At 48.4% G+C, this 20620-nt stretch overlaps 1 protein-coding gene and 1 long non-coding RNA gene across 3 annotated transcripts in view; one reads left to right on the top strand and one right to left on the bottom strand.

Moving 5' to 3' along the window:
• Positions 1-20283, top strand: part of TTC12 (tetratricopeptide repeat domain 12) — a 50053-nt gene extending 29770 nt beyond the window's left edge. For both annotated transcript variants that reach the window (XM_084781597.1, XM_084781598.1), the window contains exons 9-22: positions 358-418; positions 708-896; positions 1924-1993; positions 2998-3086; positions 5411-5579; positions 11263-11355; positions 12723-12783; positions 13416-13553; positions 14005-14103; positions 14610-14678; positions 15855-15956; positions 16946-17045; positions 18092-18317; positions 20121-20283. In XM_084781597.1, the coding sequence (XP_084637723.1) occupies positions 358-418; positions 708-896; positions 1924-1993; positions 2998-3086; positions 5411-5579; positions 11263-11355; positions 12723-12783; positions 13416-13553; positions 14005-14103; positions 14610-14678; positions 15855-15956; positions 16946-17045; positions 18092-18317; positions 20121-20196 (1542 nt within the window). In that variant the 3' untranslated portion in view covers positions 20197-20283. The remainder of the gene's footprint in view (positions 1-357; positions 419-707; positions 897-1923; positions 1994-2997; positions 3087-5410; positions 5580-11262; positions 11356-12722; positions 12784-13415; positions 13554-14004; positions 14104-14609; positions 14679-15854; positions 15957-16945; positions 17046-18091; positions 18318-20120) is intronic.
• Positions 2388-7274, bottom strand: LOC311597336. Its single transcript, XR_014779189.1, has 3 exons — positions 7224-7274; positions 3626-3731; positions 2388-2559 (listed from the first exon to the last, which is right to left on the bottom strand). It is a non-coding gene; the product is annotated as an uncharacterized lncRNA (long non-coding RNA).
• Positions 20284-20620: the final 337 nt, after the last annotated feature.

Here is a 20620-nt window from a genome sequence, read left to right as displayed (position 1 = left end):
AAATATCAAATCTAAGTTTAGCATATACATTAGGATTATTCTTACCCCCCGCCCCCCGGCAGACATGATCCACAAAAATTCAAGACTGGATAGTTTTCATTGCAGTTTTTATTTAACAAACAAGTTTTTAAAATGAAGTATGAAATAATACCTGTAGCTCCACAGAACCTAAGAAGCGCAAGCAAAAATATCAAACGCTCCCTGCTCTCCCAGAGGACTGCCTGTATGCTGGGAGCAGGGCAGGCGGGGCTGGGGATAGAAGAGATAATGAAGGAACCAGCCCTGGGGTGCCCAGTGTCTGCCCTGTAATCACCATCACCCCTGACCAGTTTTCAAGGTCTTGTTTCTGTTTTCCAGTCTAGATGGTGTTATCAGAAAATGGGAGAGATAAACCCCAAGCTGCAGACACAGGTGAAAGGTGAGGAGGTTCCTGCTGCTCTGAGATGCAGCTGTATCTGGTTTTCCTTTGTGCTCCGCTGGAGCACCCTCCCTCCCTCCTCTGCCCTGGTCAAGGCCACACACAGCCTTGCCTTTCCTGCACCACCCGGTCCTCTGCTTTATCGTTCACATCCTTGAAAGGAAGAAAGGAAAGGAGTGGGCAAGGACGGGAGATGTAGACGGAGGAAGCGCTTGTATGGTTCTGTCGTTCATTAGGGTGTTTGTTGCTCCTTTTGCTTTTTTTTTTTTCTTCCTGCTCATTTTGCTAGAATACCTCAGTCAAGTAACACTTCGAGAAAAGGCAGATCTTCAAGAGAAGGAGGCTCGTGAGTCTCTGGATTCAGGAAAGAACACAGCGGTGACAACGCGGAATCTCCTGGGAACCCTCTCCAAGTCTGACCAGATGCCACTGTTCTATGCCGGAGGCATTGAGATCCTGACAGAAGTAATGACCGGATGTAAGTTAGATATGCACGTGGTGGTCTCATAAGCATTGTCAGTGGGAAGGCATGGGGTAAGAGGATCTGGCTTCGTGGGACAAAAAATCCCCTCCCTTCTACAAATATTGACTGAAAATCTGCTCTAATATAGGTGCCCAAAAAAAAAGTATGGAAGAAGTACACTCCGCCTGTGCCCTGTCCGCTTCAGAGGATGCACTGATTCAACACTTAGACAGTAAACACCACACATAGGGCATAAGACACACATGTGGCGTACAGGTGCTCCATATGCGCCTATATTGAGTACAAAGGCCGCACGGTGTGTTTATGTCTGCTTATGTAAATATAAATATTAATATAGCAGTGTACTTATTCTATAAACTTTTTCCTCACGTGTGTTCCACACTTCTTGCTTACACCCTCATGTCCACTCTAACATCCTATACCATAAGCCATGTAGAAACAGAAGAAATTGATGCGACAAACTATAGGAGTCATCTCAGTGGCAGCTGCTTGGAACATGAAAATAACTTCAGAGGAAAGAGGTCGTCTCCCAGTGAGATCGTGCCGTTCCGTTACCCGTTCCTGCAAGCACCGATGGCAGAGCTCAACAACCTCGGCTGCTCAGTGACAAGATACATTTGTACAAATGGATGGAGTCTCTGGTTCCCCTTCAGTACAGAACAGAGGCGTCCCAGATTTGCCCCCTCAGCAGCTTCATGGAAATTGTCATTTCTTCTCCTGAGCACGGAAACAGCTTCAAAATAAATATCTAGGGTTGGGTGGTTTTTTCAGTTCTTTCCAGAGATTAAGCAGCTCCTGTGGGCTCTCTAAAGATTTCAGAGTAATGAATTGAGATGCTGAAATTTTCTAAGCAGTCCCTTTGACTGCAACACATCCAGTGGCTGATGGCAATTACATTTCTCTGAGTGTCAAAGTCCAGCCTCCCCCGCTGGGATCTTGTGATCGGCTTGGCTATGCTGCAGCTAGATGCCAAGCCGGTGGGGTTAAGGCGCCTGACTTGGTTCTTGTGGCTTTGTTTCAGGCACAGAGCGAACGTTATTCAGAACACATGGTGGATTCAGCACTATCAGTGACCATGAGGTCATTAGAAGGTAGGAATGTTTGGAAAGAGTCTATTAAGAAAAGAAAGCTAAGCCCTGCGTGCAAACAGATATTGACCACACAGGCAAAGCCTTCCTCTGTGGCCTTACTCCTCAGGACCGTGTGAACCCGCTTGTGCTCAGAGCCCTTTGCATCATGCTACAGCTGACAGAGCCTGTCCCACAGGCTCTCCCCATACTTCCCAGTGAGAGACACACCTGTCCCACTGGTTCCCTAGTAGCATTTGTAAGGTTTTCATTTGTTGTTCTTTTTCTCATTTTTGGAACTTACTGGTCATTTAAGGGAATAGAAGCAGCTGGGCCCTGCTTGTTCCTCTTAGAATCTATATAAAACAAGACCTACACAGTACGAGATGAGGCGCTGACTTTATTTTATATCGTGCCAGGATGCTCCAGGAGGCTTAGGATCCTAACATGGCTTGGATGTTTATATGTCCCCTCACCACCAATGGCCCTGCCTGTCCACCTTCCTCTATGTAGCCATCCCCGTGTTTCAGCCTTTGCTAATGATCGGAGACTTTGGAATTGGTGATGGGCAGCTCCTTGGTTCTGGTGACCTGTGGATATGCACAGAGAGGGAGGGAGGGAGGGAGAGAGAGAGAGAGAAAGAGAGAGAGAGAGAGAGAGAAAGAAAAAGAAGAAGAAAAGAAGAAGGGAAGGGGAGAGGAGAGGAAAAAAGGAGAGAGGAGAGGAAGGAGGAGGAAGAAGAAGAGGGAGGGGGAAGGAGAGGAAAAGAGAGGAGAGATGTTACTATGCAGTCCTGGGTGGCCACCCACTCTCAACGCAAACCACACTGACCATGAACCCACAGACATCCACCTGTCTCTGACTCCTGGGTGGTAGAATTAAAGGTGTGTGCCACCATGGCCAGCTTGGATACGCATTAAGAAAAAGCTTCTCTTAAATCTCCAATTGGTGGCTCTGGGGGTGAAACCCAGTGAAAAGAAAGAAAGATTGATTGCCAGATTCCGCATGGCTCTCCCTGTCTTCTCCAGGTGCCTCTTCTCAGCAGGGAAAGACGCAGTTGAGGAGGTCCTCTGTGTGGCCGTTTTAAAGCTCTGGCAAGCAGTGTGCATCGACAATGGTAAGCCTGGCTCTTCACTGTTGACTGATAGCTGTGTGCCCAGAAGCGAGAGCTGCATGGACCACCATGGTGATTCTCCCCCAGAGGTTAGGACTGGGAGGGTTGGTATCTTCACCACCTTGCCCTTTCCTTCCAAGAGTATGTGGGTCAAAAGCAAGTTTTATATTGAATTCATTCCCCAGCCACCACCTCCTCCTCTTCCTCTTTCTCCTCCTCAGTGTCCACCTCCCCTTCCTTCCTCCTCTGCTCAGGACACTGGAGTGGATGGTGGGCAAGATCACTGTCAGCTTAACGAGTGCCTGCCCCCAGGGCCTCTCCCTGCTCTGCAGACTCATGACTTTTGCTCATGACAAGAGCACTGGGGCTAGCTAGCTTCCCTTGTCGTCTGTTTAAAGATACACTTGGTTTTGCTGACCATAGCAGCCCTTGCAGCATATATCTGGAGATATATGACTACCATCCGGCCTCTTTGGACACTGATTAGCATCTGTTACTGTAATAGGAAAATGCCAGAGGGATTTTGTTTTGTCAACTCTTACCTTTCTTCATACAGAATCCTCCAGAGTTCCTTCAGGCCTTGCACAATCTACCTTAGTCACCTATATGGCTTCCGCGTGTATCAAGATTTTAAGTTATTTCCTTCACCTCAAAAAAAAAATGTGTTTCATAAGAATGGGGTTGATCTTGATAATGGGAAACATTAGAAATGAGGACAACGACAGGGTGGAACCTGCAAGTAGTGTGGTCACAGGACAAACATGAGGAAGCAATCTCCCTTCTTTTCGTGGGTGGACGGCCCTAGGCTGTAGACAACTCACTTACCAGGAATCCCAGTTACTCTAAGGGATCAGTAGGTAAAGCCAAGCACTGAAGTTTGATTTTCAGAACCCTCATTAACAACAACAACAACAGAAAAACCAAAAGCAGGTGTGGTGGCATGCTAGGCAGATCTCTAGGGCTTGAAGGTCAGCTAGACTGGCCTATTCAGTGATTTTCCGGTCAGCAAGATCCCATCAGAAAAAAAGAAAGAAAGAGAAAGAAAAGAAAGTCATGCCTGAGGATGATGTGTGAGGAATCCTCTGGCTCCACATTCACACACACACACACACACACACACACACACACACACACTTGCTCTGGGCTGTGTGTTTGCCTAGATTCCTGAAAGAAGGCGAGAAAGGCTGTGTTTTCTCTCTGTGAGTCAGGCATAATAACCCAGATACTTTTGTTTCTGTGAGCCTTGGAGTCATGTTGTTTTAATATCTGAAAAACATTTTCACCTGGGGTATGCATATATTGTGTCTCAAGCTCGTGGAACCTTCACATGTCCAACTCAATAAACACAAAGCCATTTTAAAAGAGGCCGGAGGATGTGCAAGTGCAGAAACAAGAGAATACATCAATGGTGTGTTGTTGGGTCAGGGAGAGAAGTCAGTTCCAGCCCACCCACGGTGACATACCTCCTCCAACAAGGTCACATCTCTCAATCCTTCCCAAACACTTTCACCTACTGAGGACCAAGTATCCAAATACATTAGCCTGCGGAGGCCACTCTTATTCAAACCCCCACATCTTGAGGATCATTACTTTCCAAAACCCAAGCAACCAAACCTTTAACACAGGAACCTTTGAGTATATTCCAGATCCAACCCATGACACCATGCCTCCAGTGTGCTCTGCTGTGTCTCATTCCTTATCCTTGTACTCCTGTGTTCTGTCTGCTCCCCCATGCCTGCTCAGAACACACAGCAGGCAAAATTTGGTGTCATTGAACTTCAGGGTTAGTGCTCTAACCCTGAAAAAAAGAGCACAGCCGAGGATGGAGGGGTCGTACTCACATGACAACAGTCTCTTGGGAAGAATAGAAACCATTGCTCCCGCCAGTGTCTGAAGACTGATGCTCCAGCTCTATTCTAGTTAAGCCAAATGTTTTTCCTTTACTTGTTCCCATGTTCCACCCACTGAGAAAGCTTTTTACAACAACGATAACAGTGTAAGCAATCCATGAAAGCCAGTCTCTGTCTAGCACCATCAGGCAGTGGCTCAATGAATCTCCATAAAAACTCTAACAGGTGAGTCATGGCCCTCATCTTACTGAAGAGGAAGCTGAGGGCCACAGGAGTTAGTTACCAGCAAAGGTCATCACTCTACTTATTCAGACACAGAAGGCTGGCCCTGGAGTACGGTTCATTATCCTCAATATCCAGGGTCCTTATCCTCCCTGGCAAATGTGTTAAGAAGAGCCAGCTTCCCTTTAGGGTGGTGGGTGACAGAACCTAAATGCTGTCCATGGCAGCTCAAGGCAGAAAACCTGTATTCTACAGAGGAAAACCAGCGCCTGCTTGTGAGCCACCCTGATATGGCCAGCCTGCTGCCTGCCTTCATGACCTCCAGAATCCTGGTTATTCAACAGCAGAGCCTGGCCCTGCTGCTGCAGCTCACACAGACAGAGAATGGCCGGAACCAAGTCATCAAGCACCTTGACCTGACCCGGTAAGCCTTTGCTGGTGGGATCTTCCTCATGACCCTGGGGACACGACTAAGTAGAGAGGGTCAGGCTGCCCATCCTTCATTCTGTTCCTGGTATCTAGTTGCCATCAGGTGGTCATGAGCCTTCATGAAATACAATAACAGAACAAGCCTCTGAGGGGAGCCCTATTGGGAGGGTTCTCAGAGAAGCCCCTGGCTGAACTCGGGACCATGCCCGGGTTCAATTCTGCACAAGTAGAGACCATTGAACTTGTCACAGGTAGCATGCCCATGGGCAGACAGAAAACCCAGCCTAGAAATGGACCACTTGCTTCTGCACTCAGGCCCAGCCTCACCCTGTCCCTCCCCTTACTTTTCCTCTGCTCTTCTGTTTGAGGAAATACTGGTGTTTTGTTTCTCGTGTCTTTCAGCCATTTCTGAGATGGCAGAATATCAGTTAATAAAACCAATGTTTTCTCATGACGTTTCCTCCAAGATTGAAACAGATATGAATAATGTGCATGTGCGCAAATGCATGCATGAGGCAGTGTACATATGTACCTGAGTATACTGGTGTGTAAAGGTGCACATGTATATATGCGTGCCTATGGAGGTCAGAGGTCAACCTTGGGTGTTGTTCCTCAGGAGAACTCTGCCTGAACTGTCAAGACATAATGCTGTCAGTAGCACCAGGATCATGATTAGGCCAGTCAGGCCAGCTAATAACCCCCAGCGCTCTTTCTCTGCCTCTGCAGTGCTAGGATCACACGTGTGTAGCACTGTGACCCATCTTTTGTGGGGTGCTACAGATCAAGCTCAGTCCTCAGACTTCTGTTCCAAGCACTGTTACTGAATGAGAGTGCCCTCTCTCTCTCTCTCTCTCTCTCTCTCTCTCTCTCTCTCTCTCTCTCTCTCTCTCTCTCTCTCTCCCCCCCCCCAATTTTATTTTTTAATTTACACTGTTTACTTGTTTTCTGGTTATAAATTTGACCATATGAAATTGTCATGTCCTTTTCTTCTGATCAGAAAAGTTGAACATCAGCTATTTCCTATGGCTTAAACAAACAGAAACAGCATTTACAGTGGCCTGCTTTGTAAACACTTCAGACATAACTTTGGAACGGAAGTTAATCTGTCAGATTTCTTAACTGCCATTTCATTTTATCTCCTGTGGTAACTTAAGAGAGTGTTGCTACTCTGTTCACAGAGTAGGCGGGAAAGGATACAGCAAGTAACAAGGCCACGTTGCCCAGCTGTCCCCTGGTTCCTGTTCTTTGGAGGCCAGCCTCAACTCTGTCCTCTGTAAGAAAAGGAGCCATGTCTCACTGGACCAGGCTGAGCCCCTCTCACTTGTCCATCTGGTGAGGTCATTATGTACCAAGGACAAGGGTGGTCTCCATCTCCCTGTTTTCATTCAGTCACTGAGCCAGGAAAGGTCTAGGCAACCCGGAAGCTCTGCCCACCAAGCAGGTGGATCACTAGTGAAGGTGTCCAAAGCGCGTTCTGTCATCTCAATCCCTTCCTCACCTGTTATTTTCTCTTTAACCATCTTTTGTCTCTGGGCAGCTATAGCTGTTACTGTCCTATGACTTTGGCCCCAAGCTATCTTTGAATTGCCAGATCTCAACTCCTGCAGTGTCTTGGAAATCAGTGGGTATCATAGCTCACCTTGGTCCATGTAGTCATCAGGGTGACCTCAGCTTACTGCTCTGAGGCCCATTCATCTTGCTAATGTCCATCTTCAGGTGAGTGGGAAGGAGACATAATTGATTCTTTGTGATGGAGTGAGGTTGTTTGAAGCATGGTAGGTGACCTTCCCAGACGCTGTGAACTGGCAACAACAAGCCCCGCCCCCTTCATGGGAAGCACTGGGATTAAGATTCACACAGTCCAGTGCTTAATCCTGTTTTGTCTTTTTATTCTTTATTGGCCCCAGTGAGACACATTGTCTTGTCTGTACCTCATACTTGGAATGACACTTAAAAGAGATGGGGGTGGGGCGGCTGGAGAGATGACTTGACAGTAAAGAGCATGTACTACTGTGGCAGAGGACCTGAGTTCAGTTCCCAGCACCCACACGGAACAGTTCACAACCACCTATAACTCCAGCTGCAGAGCTGATGTCGTCTCTGGCCTCTTAGAGCACCCACGTGTAAATATGCAACACACATACACATCAATAATAAAAATTATATTTTAAAAGAAGTGTGGTAGGCTAGGCATATGGCTTCATGGTAGAGCCTTTGCCTGCTACATACTAGGGTTCAGTCCTCAGCCCACCACCCTCTGCCCTCCAAAAGCGAACCAAAAACCCACAAAGATATGTCTGTGTCCGTTTAGACCCCTTCCTCCTGCCTTATGCAAACAACTTAACCAATAGGAGCTAAAGTAAAACAGAGCCTGGCCTGTTTTCCCCGCATAATAAGATCAAAGAGAACCACCCGTAGCTTGAAGAGTCCACAGTCAAGATCACTGTCCTTTACCTTTCCTTATGCCTTGATGTGATGTGACGCCAAGCCCCATGTTTCTGTTTTAACATAGCTTTAGCTCCCACCACATCTGCCCTTTTTCATTAGGAAAAGCCACTGCTTATTTCTGTTTGGTAGAACTGTGTCCTGGGCTACCCAGGAACATGGTGGCGACTCCTGTGGCAGAGTCAGGCAAATTGGAAAGGGGACATAGTGACTGTGAGGCTGGCCAGCTAACAACTGATAGCACAGTTAGAAGAGCCACCAACACCCCTATCTGATACATGGCATGAACCTAATAATGTTTTCATGATCATTATTTTTTTTCTCCCTTTAGGGTAGATTGGTTAGAGACTTAAACTGGGACCGCAGTGAAACGATGGGCTCCGTGAGCCCGTTCTCAGAACTGTGTGGTTCATCCACTGAGATGGCCGCTCATCGAAAGAGCAGGAAATGTGCCTCTGAGCAAGATGGGGTGGAAGGGGGTCACACTGTCCTTTGTAGGTAATGAGAGCACTTAGAAGTGTTTGGCCACATGGTGAGGGAGCTTCTTGCTTATACCATCTAAGGCTAAACCAGGATGACCCTGGCAGTCATCTGTCCTTGATGCTATTCAGGTTTATCAGCATTCATCTTCAAGACCAAGAAAAAAAAAGCTAAATTGGTGGAGGAGGAATTTGGACTCATTCCAAAGCAAATTATTTCTGATGGATGAGCACTAGAGCACACTCCTGAAGAAGTCAAGGATCTGCAGAAGCTTGGGGACACCTGAGCTTTAGGCAAACATCTAGCCACACCCCATCCAGCATGAGTGCCCCTCTGCAGTGGCCCGAACCGGTCCATGCATGCTCCCCTCTGGGGAAGGCTCGGCATTTTTACTGTCTCTGTCTCCATTATATTTGTGCCAGGAATTAGGACAGCTCACAGACTGGAGGCCTTCCAAGCTAGTAAGGATGTGAGTCACCCCTCAGGTGACCCACCATCTACTGCCAGAGCTAACCTGACTATAAGTTGCTCCAAGGTCAGCTCAGACTATGAAAAGCCTGAACATTAGGGGCCCCTCACTAGCTTTTTCCAGTTTAAGCACACCACTTCCTCCACCAATCGTCAGGTGATTTGGTCCTTCCCAAACAGCTTCTACACTTTAAAAATGGGTGCCTGCTATACTCCCAAATACCCAGCCCCTAGGCTTTTTCTGTCTTGCTGTCACTCCACTGCCCTGAGACATTTGGTCCTCATGACCAAACCCTTCTCAAACCTCATGCCATTGCCATTGATATCACCCGTCCTGTCCCTCCTCCCTCATCACTTTTCCTTCTTGGACTCCTGTACCAACCCGAACTTGTGCCATCATCCAAGTCAGGGACTCCAGGATCCTATGCTGGCTCCTGTCTTGTCTGTGACTTTAAGAGACTGAGTCTATGCCTTCTCTTAAGGATCAGATGACAACACGCTTCTGTTGTTAGATCCTGCCTCCTTGTGTCTGAAAAGCATAACAAACAAAATGTGCTTCTTTGGACCTGTCTCTTTGACCTGAATTTTCTGTTTTAGCATATGGCATCTAACCTTCCAGACGCTAAGTGGAGTTCTAGAGTTGACTCAGACCACCCGCACTATAGTCATAAGGCAGTAGCTTGCCAGTTCTTGCTCATCAGCATCTCCTGGGTCGCCTAGCCATGCTCCTCCTCCTCCTCCTCCTCCTCCTCTCTTCATTCTTTCTCAGTCTTTGCAGCACCTCCTTCTGTTTAATAATACCTCTCAGCCTGCTACTGCCTCCTCGCAATCCCTTGCCCTTTCTTGTCAGGACAACCACATGTCTCTCTTCTGGGATTTTCTCTCCTTGTATCCTGCCTCCTCCAATCTGGATTCCATTAAACCAGCAAAAAGATGTTCCTAAGGTGAACATTGGTCCTGTTTTCCCACTTAAAATTCTAAAGCGACACTCCGTTGCCTAGAAGACTATCTCTTTGACTCATGAGAGTCACCTGGAGCCTGGCCAGAGTGCATTCTCCCTGACATCTGAGGCTTAGGGTAGTCCCGGAATCCGCACGCCACCCTACCCACACCCCTGTCACCCACAAAGTCAATCTACTCATCACACTTGGGAGAAGGTACATCTTGGTGGTTAACCCCAAATTTTGTAGAAGACTCTAGGAGGCCCATCATGAACCTTCCTGCTCCCTATTCTCTTGCACCCTAATTGCTAGTGGTAAAGAGCAGTGGGGTGTCTCAAACATGCCTCATGCTCTGAGAGCATTCTGTCTAAGGTACCTTGTCTCCATGTGCCTGACACTGCTCTGCAAGTTCCCTAATGCCAGAACAGTGCCTCATTTCGCCTCTGTGTTTCTAGAACCTACCTCATGGCCTGGGCAGTAGTCAGTGGCAGTTTGGCACAGTTGATTGAATGAACACATAATAGCCATCACTGACTTCTGAAGATGCAGCTTAGACATCGTGTATCCTTGAAGGCCTTCCATCTTTATTCCCCCAACACATCCTGCCGGGGAGACTCTGACCATCCTAGCACATTCCTGGTGCTTTCCTTCATTATTTGTACATGTGACACTGCACACCAGGGGCTAAGTGCTGAGCACTGGTTGCAGCATGCCAGAGATGCTCCGTTCGGTGAAGGGGACTTGTCGCCTTTACTCCTTTGGGCAGCTTGAGGTGGCATCGCTTCTTCTGGCAGCCGAACTGGACTGTTTACCATCATCTCAGAAACCCTTGAATCTTCTCTGTGTGAGTCAGTAACCAAAGTGAGGCTCCCAACTCTGATCCTCACCTACAGTCTCCAGCTCCCGGTAGCTGATTCTAACTCTATTAAATCCACCTGCTATACTCAGCAGCCTGTCAAGACCTCGTTAAATATTTATCCCATCACCTGTCTCATTAGGGAGCCCGCCCACTTTAGTTATGAGTAGATTAGGAACTGTGCCATTTAGATGCCGTCCGACTTAATGAACTCAGCTGAGACGCGGCCACAGGGAAGAGCATCAGAAACTCCTTCCAAGCTGCTGTCTGACTAATTAGTGAACTTACATTAAAACTGCTTTTCCACCTGGGAATTGATACAGAGTTCCGGAGCCACCCCTAAAGGATGATGTCTATGGGTCCTGGGTGGGTGTGGCGGGTCCACCCTTTCAGCTCTTCTTTGCCACCTGCGGAGGCACCTTATTGGAGATGCTGAGGGTTGGGAGACATCCTAATCAGAGCTCTGTGTTTTTCATGGCTCTTTACAGACTGTGTGAAGCACTACTGTCATTTCTTGACTTCTCAGATAAGAAGTCCAACACAGCCGTCGGAATACTCACGGATTTGGCTCTAGAAGAAAGGTAATTGTCTTGTTTCTATAAATTAATAATTTTTCAACCCGTGTTAAGCTGTGTGGTCTTTGAAAAAAAAAATCGTAGTACTACAGAGGCTAGCCAGATCTCCAGAGGAACATTACAGGATTTTCTGAGTAAGGACACTGATGGCCTCCAGAAGCCCACTCTCACCCCAGTCCCTCCAGGTGGAGGGTGGCCCAGTCCTCAGTGAGCTCAGAAGACATACACACAGTTAACCCTTGGGTCTATCAATTCTGCATCTGTGGATTCAGTCAGCCATGGGTCAAAAGTACTCCTAAAACTACTTCAGTTCTGAACATGGACAGACCCTCTTCCTGGTCAGTTCCTAAACAGTACATATGATGGGTATTTACATAGCACTTATATTGCTTCAGTACCATAACGACAAATGATAAGGGATGGTGCAAAGTTCCTGGGAGGTTACACATAGGCTAAATGCAAATACTGTGCCATTTTATGTAAGGGACTTGAGCCTCTGCATAGCTTGCTATTAATAGGGTCCTGTGACCAATCCCATACAGACATGAGGAAGATGGCCACTGAACACAGTGCTTCTTGCAGTATGCATGTCAGCTGAGGCTGGGGGAAGTGTCCTGCCTCCTGGGCCCACCTGGTGTGCAGTCACTGTTGGAAAATCTGTGTTGAACGAATAGAAGCGAGTGAGCCTAGGGGAAGGAACAGGGAAATGTAGCCTCCTCTTGGGTTGCCAGTGACACTGAGTAGTCATCTCTTCCTGCCTTGCGTTTTGTTTTTAGCTGCTGGGGGCAGGGTAGAGTGGCAAAAGCCCTCAACTTTGGAATAGCGACAAATTCTTAAGTCACTCATTAGGGGCATTTAAAACATTCATTGCACACTTTGTGAGGCTTGCCTGGAAATAATCACGGAATAAAGAGCTACCACGCTCACAGGTGGAGCCACTGGGGTAGGCCGGGAGCCTACCAGAATGGTGTGCCAGCATGTGCAGATATGTGTCTGGGCGTTCCCCAGGGCCATGACAAGTGTTCACTGTTTCCCACCTGCCCTGGGCACACAGGACACACAAACCCAGAGCAAGGAGAAAGGGAACGCTGCCAAGCCAACCTAAGCCAAAAGGATCCCAGCAACTTCTACTGACAAGAGCTATTGTGTGAGACCTGCTGTCTGGCATCAAAGATGTTTCTCTAGGCTTAGGAAAATTAAAGCGACGTGACAGACCCAGCAACTTGTAGTTTTAGGCACACGAGATGAATTATGAATGCATACCAAAAGTCACAGACCCTGTTTGTAGCTCTCTGAGGCATCACCTGAGATGCCAGCCTCACGGTGTAGTTTGTGTCACTTAGAAACTATTCTGGCTGATGTTCTCTCAACAGATTCCAAGTCTGGCTCCGGCCCAACCTTCCAGGTGTTCTCCCTGCATTCACAGGTGTTCTGGTGAGTGAAGCCCCAGCACTCTCCTCTATGGCAGATACAGGACAGAGCTGTGGGAACACAATTTAGATCCCAGCGCCCTTGTTGCCTCTCGGCTTGATTAGTCATTTATTCACAGCTGGAATTTACGCGGTTCTCAGTTATTAAAACAACTGCAGGCGGCAGGACAAATAGAAGTGGCCTATGGCCTGGCTGCAGGGGCGGGAGTGGGGAGCACTGCATGGGGGTTGCATCTTACATGGCAGCAGAGAGAGCAAGCCACTCCCCCTTAAGAGTCCTCCTGGCACAAAGTAGTGTCTTCAGGACAGGGTGTGAGTTGGGCCCCTGGGTGCCCCCCATGTGAGGGATAGAGCAAGAGCTCTTCCTTGGAAGCCATGCTGTGCCTGTCAAGCCATAAAAAGTTCAGGAGAGCCTGGGCGGAGCATTACCATACCCCCAACATTTTTGCAGCTAGTTGGTGAAGAAACCAAGTGTGTGTGACTCAATCCTGTGATCAGGGTGACTTTAATGATGTCACAGTGTGACATTAGCCTAGCTGTCTTGGCTTTCAGCCTTTTAGTGAGCAAGGAACACTTCTAGAAAATCTTGTGGTACTATTTATCTGCTGTCTGAAATGTCTCTGAATTTACCTATAGAAACGAGAGCCCAAGTTGAGCAGCCCCTCAGCCCTCTGCCAGTGCATTACCCTGATGGGAAACATCAGTGCTGAGCCTACAGCCAGAAGACACATGTTGGCCTGTGAAGAATTTGGGGACGCCTGTTTGGACCTCCTGGTATCACAGCCTTTTTAGTCAGTTTGCTTTCCGTCCTCTGGAGCACTGACTTCCAACTGTTATTCTGTTTCCTAGGGACTGGGGCCCTGTTGGCTTACCCCTGCTGTAGCTGTGGGTTTGGTGGAGGTGGCAGCCTCCAGAGTCCTCTAGATCGAGTCTCCCAGACCTGGGGAGATTTGGAGGCATCTCTGATGGAGTTGATCACCCACCTGCATAAGCCCAGATTCCCGTGCAAACCCAGGGCCTGCTTAGCCAGAGTACCATAACCAAGGGACCCGAGATAACTTAAGTCAATGCTAGTACCTAATACTGATGCCTGTGCTCCTTCCACCATCTAAGTCCATGGTATTGACAATATAGGAGTGTAGGTATCTCAAGACACTAGTCCAGGGGAAGAGGTGACCATGAAAAGCTGCAAGACAGCGAGATGATTACCTTGTTTTGTTTCCAGGTCAAGTGTGAGGAGGACATGGACATGTTCAGCGAGGTCACATATACCCTCCTAGGACTCATCATGAACTTGTGTCTGGAGATCCCCTTCCTCTCTGAGGTACAATGTGCTTGCCACTGTCCCTGAACCCTGGGACAGACAGCCCATATCACGTGGCTTGATTTGTTCATATTTTCACAAAGTGAACAGAGGCATGTGGCTCTGAACAGGAGCAGCTCGGAGGTGTGGAGGGATGCTCTGTCACTCTGCTGAGGGCAAGAGTCACTTGTGTTCATTCAGAAAGCTGTCCACACGCACAGAACATGCTGAGCCCACCAGGGGCTGCATTTCCAGTTAAATAAAGCATGTCCTCTGCTATGGAATCATGTTCCGGAACTAGAGGAGACAGATATGGAAACAATAAAAGAAGCCCTTGTGGAGAAAATAAAGACATAGGTGTTGTGGTTCAGAGAGAGAGAGAGACAGGGACAGAGAGACAGAGAGACAGAGGAGAGGAGAGAGGGAGAGGGTGTAGTTGGCTCTGTTTGATGGCTTAAAAAAACACCTCAGAGGATTCTGACTGCCAGGGCTTTAAAGTTGTTTTCCCCTTATCCCCATGTTTGTAGATGTGGGCTATGAATATGAGCCGAAAGTGCCTGTCTTTACTGAACAGCCAGGATGGAGGAATCCTAACAGTAAGTGTCTCCAAAAAGTGCACTAACAGTTTCCTGTTCTGGTACTGTGCTCATGCCAATAGGTCTTATCCCATGTGTGGTCACCATCTTTGAAATCTCAACGACTCTGAGGTACCGCTTGGGTGGACTCCTCAAAGTGATGCTCACAAACACACAAATGCCAAATTTTGCCTTTGATCTGAGAACATTTGGTGACACACACCCCCAAACATACACGTGAACCTTGTAGAGTCCAGGAACCCAAGTTAGGACTCTCTTGACTGTACAGTCTAGAATTTAACCAGCTGATGCAAATGAAACCAATTTCATCAATGGACCATTTCAAGGGATTCTTCAGAAACGTGTGCTAGAATGACTTTCTTAATTCTGCTTCTGACACTTGGCTAAGAAAACTGAAGGTGGCCCTGTGGTTAGGACAGTGGACATGAAGAATGTTGACGCGACTCAGGAGGCCATTGGCTGTCATCCTAGGGCACGCTTTTCAGTTATTCACTTCTGTGTCTGTGCAGGACATAAAACCTAGCCAGACAAGGTAGCATCCAGGGCAGGTGTCAGAAACCAGCCCTTTAAGGACAGCAGGCAGAGGGACTGGCATCAGACCTTCTCAGGTTGTCCTCTGACCTGACTGCCACCTGAGCATTGTGGCAGTCACACACACACACACACACACACACACACACACACACACACACACACACACACCAATAATAACCAATAATTCTAAAGTGAAATGAAAATGAAAGCTGGGAAATAAAGCAAATGAAATCTCCCAGAAAGTTGAACCAAAAGACAGATTTGGAAAGATAAATGAAAACTGAAAATCCAAAGGTCAGACATGGCAGAGGAGCATCTTCTAGTAAGGGCCTGGCTGGTACTGAGGCACACAAAAAGGACTAAGCTGCCTGGCCCTGTGTCAAGCTGAACTACACTGGGCCTCTGTTTCAGGAGGCAGGTATTTCCAGCCCTTTGAGCTGTGGGCCTGGCAGGTTTATTTAAAGAAGAAAAAAAAACTATGTTCACTAGGTGTTCTTAAGCCATTATACCACTCAAAAATTGAGGGATAAATATTGCTTCCAATACTGATTGCTTTTGCCTAACTAAATGCCCCCCTTTCAACTTTTAAAGTCATCAGCATTTCTGAACGGGGTGCTTACGCATCACCTTGTGTCCCCTCAGAGAGCTGCAGGTGTTCTGAGCCGGACCCTGTCTTCCTCTGTGACCATCGTGGAGGAGGCCCTGACAGCAGGAGTGGTGAAGAAAATGATCAAATTCCTGAGGGTAAAGTAGCTCCACAGCTTACAACTTAAATGCCCCGAGGTCACCCATTCAACCTGGAGAGCGGGCTGCAGGTGGGCGCTCTATTCAGTTAACATGGCGAGACATGTTATATTCCTGCCTGAATGGAGAGCCTCTTCCACCTGTCCACCTGGACAGTGCCATGAGCAGTGACAAACACCACTGACTGAATAAGCAAATCATTCTTCAGCCATAGTAATGAAAAACTGCTTACGCTCCAAGCCATGCTTTGCAACATGCAACCTGTGTCCTCGAACAAGGTGCTTTGAATGGCTTTCTGCAAGGTTTCCTAAGCCAATTACTTTATTCATGGATTCCTGGTACCTTCTGTGCTTATCTGGAATGCACCAGTTGTAACTCCATTTTTGGGCTGTGGAGGCCGCAGAGTTGTCATGTGACCAGAGGATGTTAGAATCCCCTCCCCCTCCCCACACCCCCCAATGAAATGAGAGCAGTGAATCAGAGTAAAGAACTAGATTCCCCTGGAAAGGCAAAGGGGATTGATTGTCCGGATCCCACCCATGCTCCACAAGTCCCACTCTCTCCTGCCAGTGCCGCTGCAGCATAAATCCTTGGGCTAAGCAGGGCAGGAAAGAAGCCCCGAACCGGGGAAGGTGCTACCAGGCTAGGGGCACATGACAAGGTGGCAGGATGAAGGGTGTCAGTTAAGACTGGTACTTGGTCAGCGCCTATCCTTAGCCGAACAATGTTTGGCACCATGCCAAAGACTGCTGGATGCAGGCACACATCCACATCCTAAAGACCCTGATATTCTGGGTTACGATTGCATACCTGTAACCTCTTATAATGACCTCAGTTTGTGATTCCTCACAAAGAAGCACGTAGCATGATTCATCGAACCCTCTTTTAGAAGCCAGGGAGGCCACTGCCGCTGTTATGATCACCGAGGTCTCTAGGCAAGAATGGTTATAACCTTGCTCTTCGTTTTCTGATTTTGTTCTGAAACCCAGATGGGAGGCCAGACAGCCTCACATTATGCCATAAGGATCCTGGCCATCTGCACGAATAGCTATCACCCAGCTCGGGAAGAAGTAATGAGACTTGATAAAAGTAAGCCATGGTTTCCTTAAGAGAGCCCATGCCTGGGGGGGGGGGAGTGGGAGGGGTGGGCGATGGAGGAGGGGGCTCTACCCTGGGAACTACAGAGAGAACTGAGGCCAAGGAAGGAGGAGAGGCAGGCACAATTGCTCCCTTATAGTGTTTGCATGACAGGATGTCAGCTCACCTCCCATCATAGTGCCTCTCTGGCCTTTGCTCTGTGCTTGGGTAAAATGCCAGGCAGCTCAAAGATCACAGGGCAGAAGCCGGACAACTCCCCACCCCCACCCCCAAGCCAGCCTGGAATTGTTTCTATAGTGATGCCGGAACTGGCCTCGCACCAGCTCTCCTTCCTGGATGGAGCAGGAAACAAAGCACCTTCAACCATAAGAGAACAATGGAAATCTGGGCACGGAGGCCAATTTAATTCATTAAGAATGCTTTATAAAGTTAACCTGGAGAGTGTAGGGTATCACTCCATTCATAAAGCCTCCTAGTGGTGTCTGAGTGAAGGCTGCAGAGTCATGGTGTGACCAGAGAAAGCTCTAATGTTTCCATGATCTAACCTCAGTCCTTACTCTGCTGTAACTGTTTACGGGGGGGGGGGGGGGGGGGACTCACAGCAGAGGAAACTTCCTAAAGCTCCTCACACCTCCTCCCCACACACTAAAGCTCACCGACTGGGTGGGGCCCACAGAGGGCAAGAACCTTCCTTCTAAAATGACAAGCAGGCAGGTGATGTAGAGGGTGGGATCTTCAAAACAGACTTTTCCCACACTCAAAACTATTTTCTTAAGGCAAAGTCTTACACATTGCTCTAACTAGCCTTAAATCCACATAGATTTGCCTGTCTTTGCTTCCCGGATGCTCAGATTAAACCACTATGTCAAGCTATGTGGACCATTTGTACTACAGTACAGGGTCACAAGGAGAGAGTACATACTCCCCCGAGTTTCTGGAGAAGCTTGCTGTCCACCCATCCAGCCCTCGTGGCCCTCTTGCCAGCCTCTTCAGGCTGTCTGTTGGAACTGTTCCCCTTTGCCTATATTTCCCGATAGAGTTCAACATTTTGATAATGCTGCTTGGCTCAGAGGATGAAGTTCTTGTGGGCAACGCTGCCCTCTGCCTCGGCAACTGCATGGAGGTGCCCGGTGCTGCCTCTTCCTTGCTGAAGACAGACATTGTGCAGGTGCTGTTGAAGCTGGCAGGCGGCAGCTCACAGAAAGCAGATGTGCAGCTGAACGCAGGCATCGCTCTGGGGAAGCTGTGCACAGCTGAGCCCAGGTTTGTCGTCGTCACCACTGAGCCCAGCCACCCACATGGCGGTCACATTTTAGCAAGAGTGGGGCAAGTCAAGTGCTGGGTGAGGACCCACACGGTGTACTTCCTACCTTCCGTAGGCAGTCTATCGGGATCCCATGAGCCGTGTCTCTGGGAGAAGCATCCCTTGGGGTAACCACAACCTCCAACCCAAGAAGAGGAATGCATTTGACAGGGTTTGGTCCCATGCACGTGGTCACCATCTTCTTGTCACCCTCGTCCCCTCCAGCCTGCTCGTTTTCCTTTCTCTCTCTCTCTCTCTCTCTCTCTCTCTCTCTCTCTCTCTCTCTCTCTCTCTCTCTCTCACACACACACACACACACACACACACACACACACACACACACAAGTACTGTGTCTTTTTCTCCTTCTACTATTGCATTTTCTGTCACCGTGACAAAAATACCAAAAATGTCCATTTAAAGAAAAACTTATTTTGGCTCATGGTTTCGGAGGCTTCCGTCTCCATGTTCCATGTTGCTTTGGGCCTGCAGCAGCAGCACAGTGCCTCCTGGCAGGTTTGTGCAACAGACGGGGGGCCGCTCATTCATGGTGACCAAGAAGCCAAGAAAGACATGGAAAGGGCCAGATTCCCCAGCTCCCTTTTGAGAACACCCCAGTGCCCTAAATTCCTCCCAGTAGGCCCAACTTACTAAAGTGTCTATTACCTTCTGACAATACTACTTGGACCAAGGCCTCAAACATACAGACTTTTGAAGGACATTTACTATCCAAACAGTAGCACATCCTGCCTCTGCCCATTTGTCTTCCTGTCATGCCTCCTCTCTCACTGTCTTTAGCTCCTCTTCCTCTCCCTTTCCCCCTCTTATATTTAGCTCTTCCTCTGTCCCTCCCTCTCTCCCTTCTTTCCTTCTTCCTTTCCTTTCTTCTTTACTTGGCCTGGAACTTTCTTTATAGCTCAGGTTCATCATAATCTCCCTGCTTCTGCCTCCGCCTCTTCTTAGCTTCTCTTCTCTTTCTTTACTGGGATGGACTTCTATTTTTTTCGCTGATTGGCTGGCTGGTTTTTTGATTGACTTGGGTCTAAGCAAATGGAGGACTGCACTGTTCAGTGCCAGCAACAGTCTCCTCCTGGGGAGGCAGGGCTGCAGCACAGCACCTCTGAGGCCACCCAGCCAGCCAGGGCAAGAGACATGGCCTTCAGCTCTGCTCATTTGGTTCTCATTTAGCTCTGCTTCCTGTCCTGGACCTGTTAGATGCTTGATGGCCTCATGGAATAGACTATGTTTCAGGGTGTCCCCCTGCGGCTGTGCCACGATCTCTTGCACATAAGTGGAGGAGACCTTGAGGGTGACTCCTGCCTTACAGCTGCACACCTCTCTCCTCCCCCTGGAAAACTAGAAGGCTGGTTTGGATGACACCCTGAGCCCTTTCAAGTTCTCTCTGATTGATCAAGCGGAAGAAAAAAAAAAAAAAGACAAACTCTTTCTTCCATAGAAAATGAAACACATTAGCTTGGATGAGTTCAAAGTGGCATCCTGCTGGGGTGGGTGGGAAAGAGGGGGTTTCCTAAGAGCCTAGCTTCCTCTGACCAACCTGTCACACCTGACACTCCCAGTGGCCCCAATGCTCTGTGGGTTCCCTGAGAGCCTGACTTACTCTCTTTGATCTTTAGGCCTCCCCAGTGCCACTGTGACTTCCTCCTTTCTACCTAGAGTGACATGACCCATGTCCGTGACCAGCATTCGCTTGCAGAAGGTGGCTGTGAAATGTACTGACGTGGATTTTGTGTTCTGATTGCCACAGGTTTGCTGCCCAACTTCGAGGGCTTCACGGGCTAGAAATCCTCAACTCTACAATGAAACACTTGAATGATTCTTGAGAGACACAGTGCCTGTGTACAGTCGGTGCACACGTAACTGTGTGCCAGGGGTCACCGCTCCGCTAATAAAGTCTTTTTAAATGCCCAGCTCCAGAATGCAATGTCTGTCGGGTCTTCACTGGGAAGAAGAGAGCAGGTGGCTCACAGTAGAAACTGCTACTGCCCAGTCTAGCTCCCATCCATCACTTAGGCCTCTGACCTGCTCCTTCCGTTTCTCCTGAAGCTGAAACCAGCCAACTAACCGAAAGCCTCATTTCCCAGATGCCCTTGCAGCAACTCCACTAGACCCTGAGGGAACCGTCAGGGGTGTTTGGCAGTGGCAGTTTAGCATCTGCCTTCAGCTCTCAGCCCTTTAAGAGACTGGCAGTAGCACCAGGGTGGCGGCAGCTTCCTGAATCCCAGCTGCAGCTGTTGAACATGCTTT

The sequence above is a fragment of the Acomys minous genome, assembly GCF_964271855.1.
Source record: "Acomys minous genome assembly, chromosome: 5".
Taxonomy (NCBI): Eukaryota; Metazoa; Chordata; class Mammalia; order Rodentia; family Muridae; genus Acomys; species Acomys minous.
Note: the sequence above shows the minus strand (reverse complement) of the source record. Positions and strands in the feature narration are given on the sequence as shown.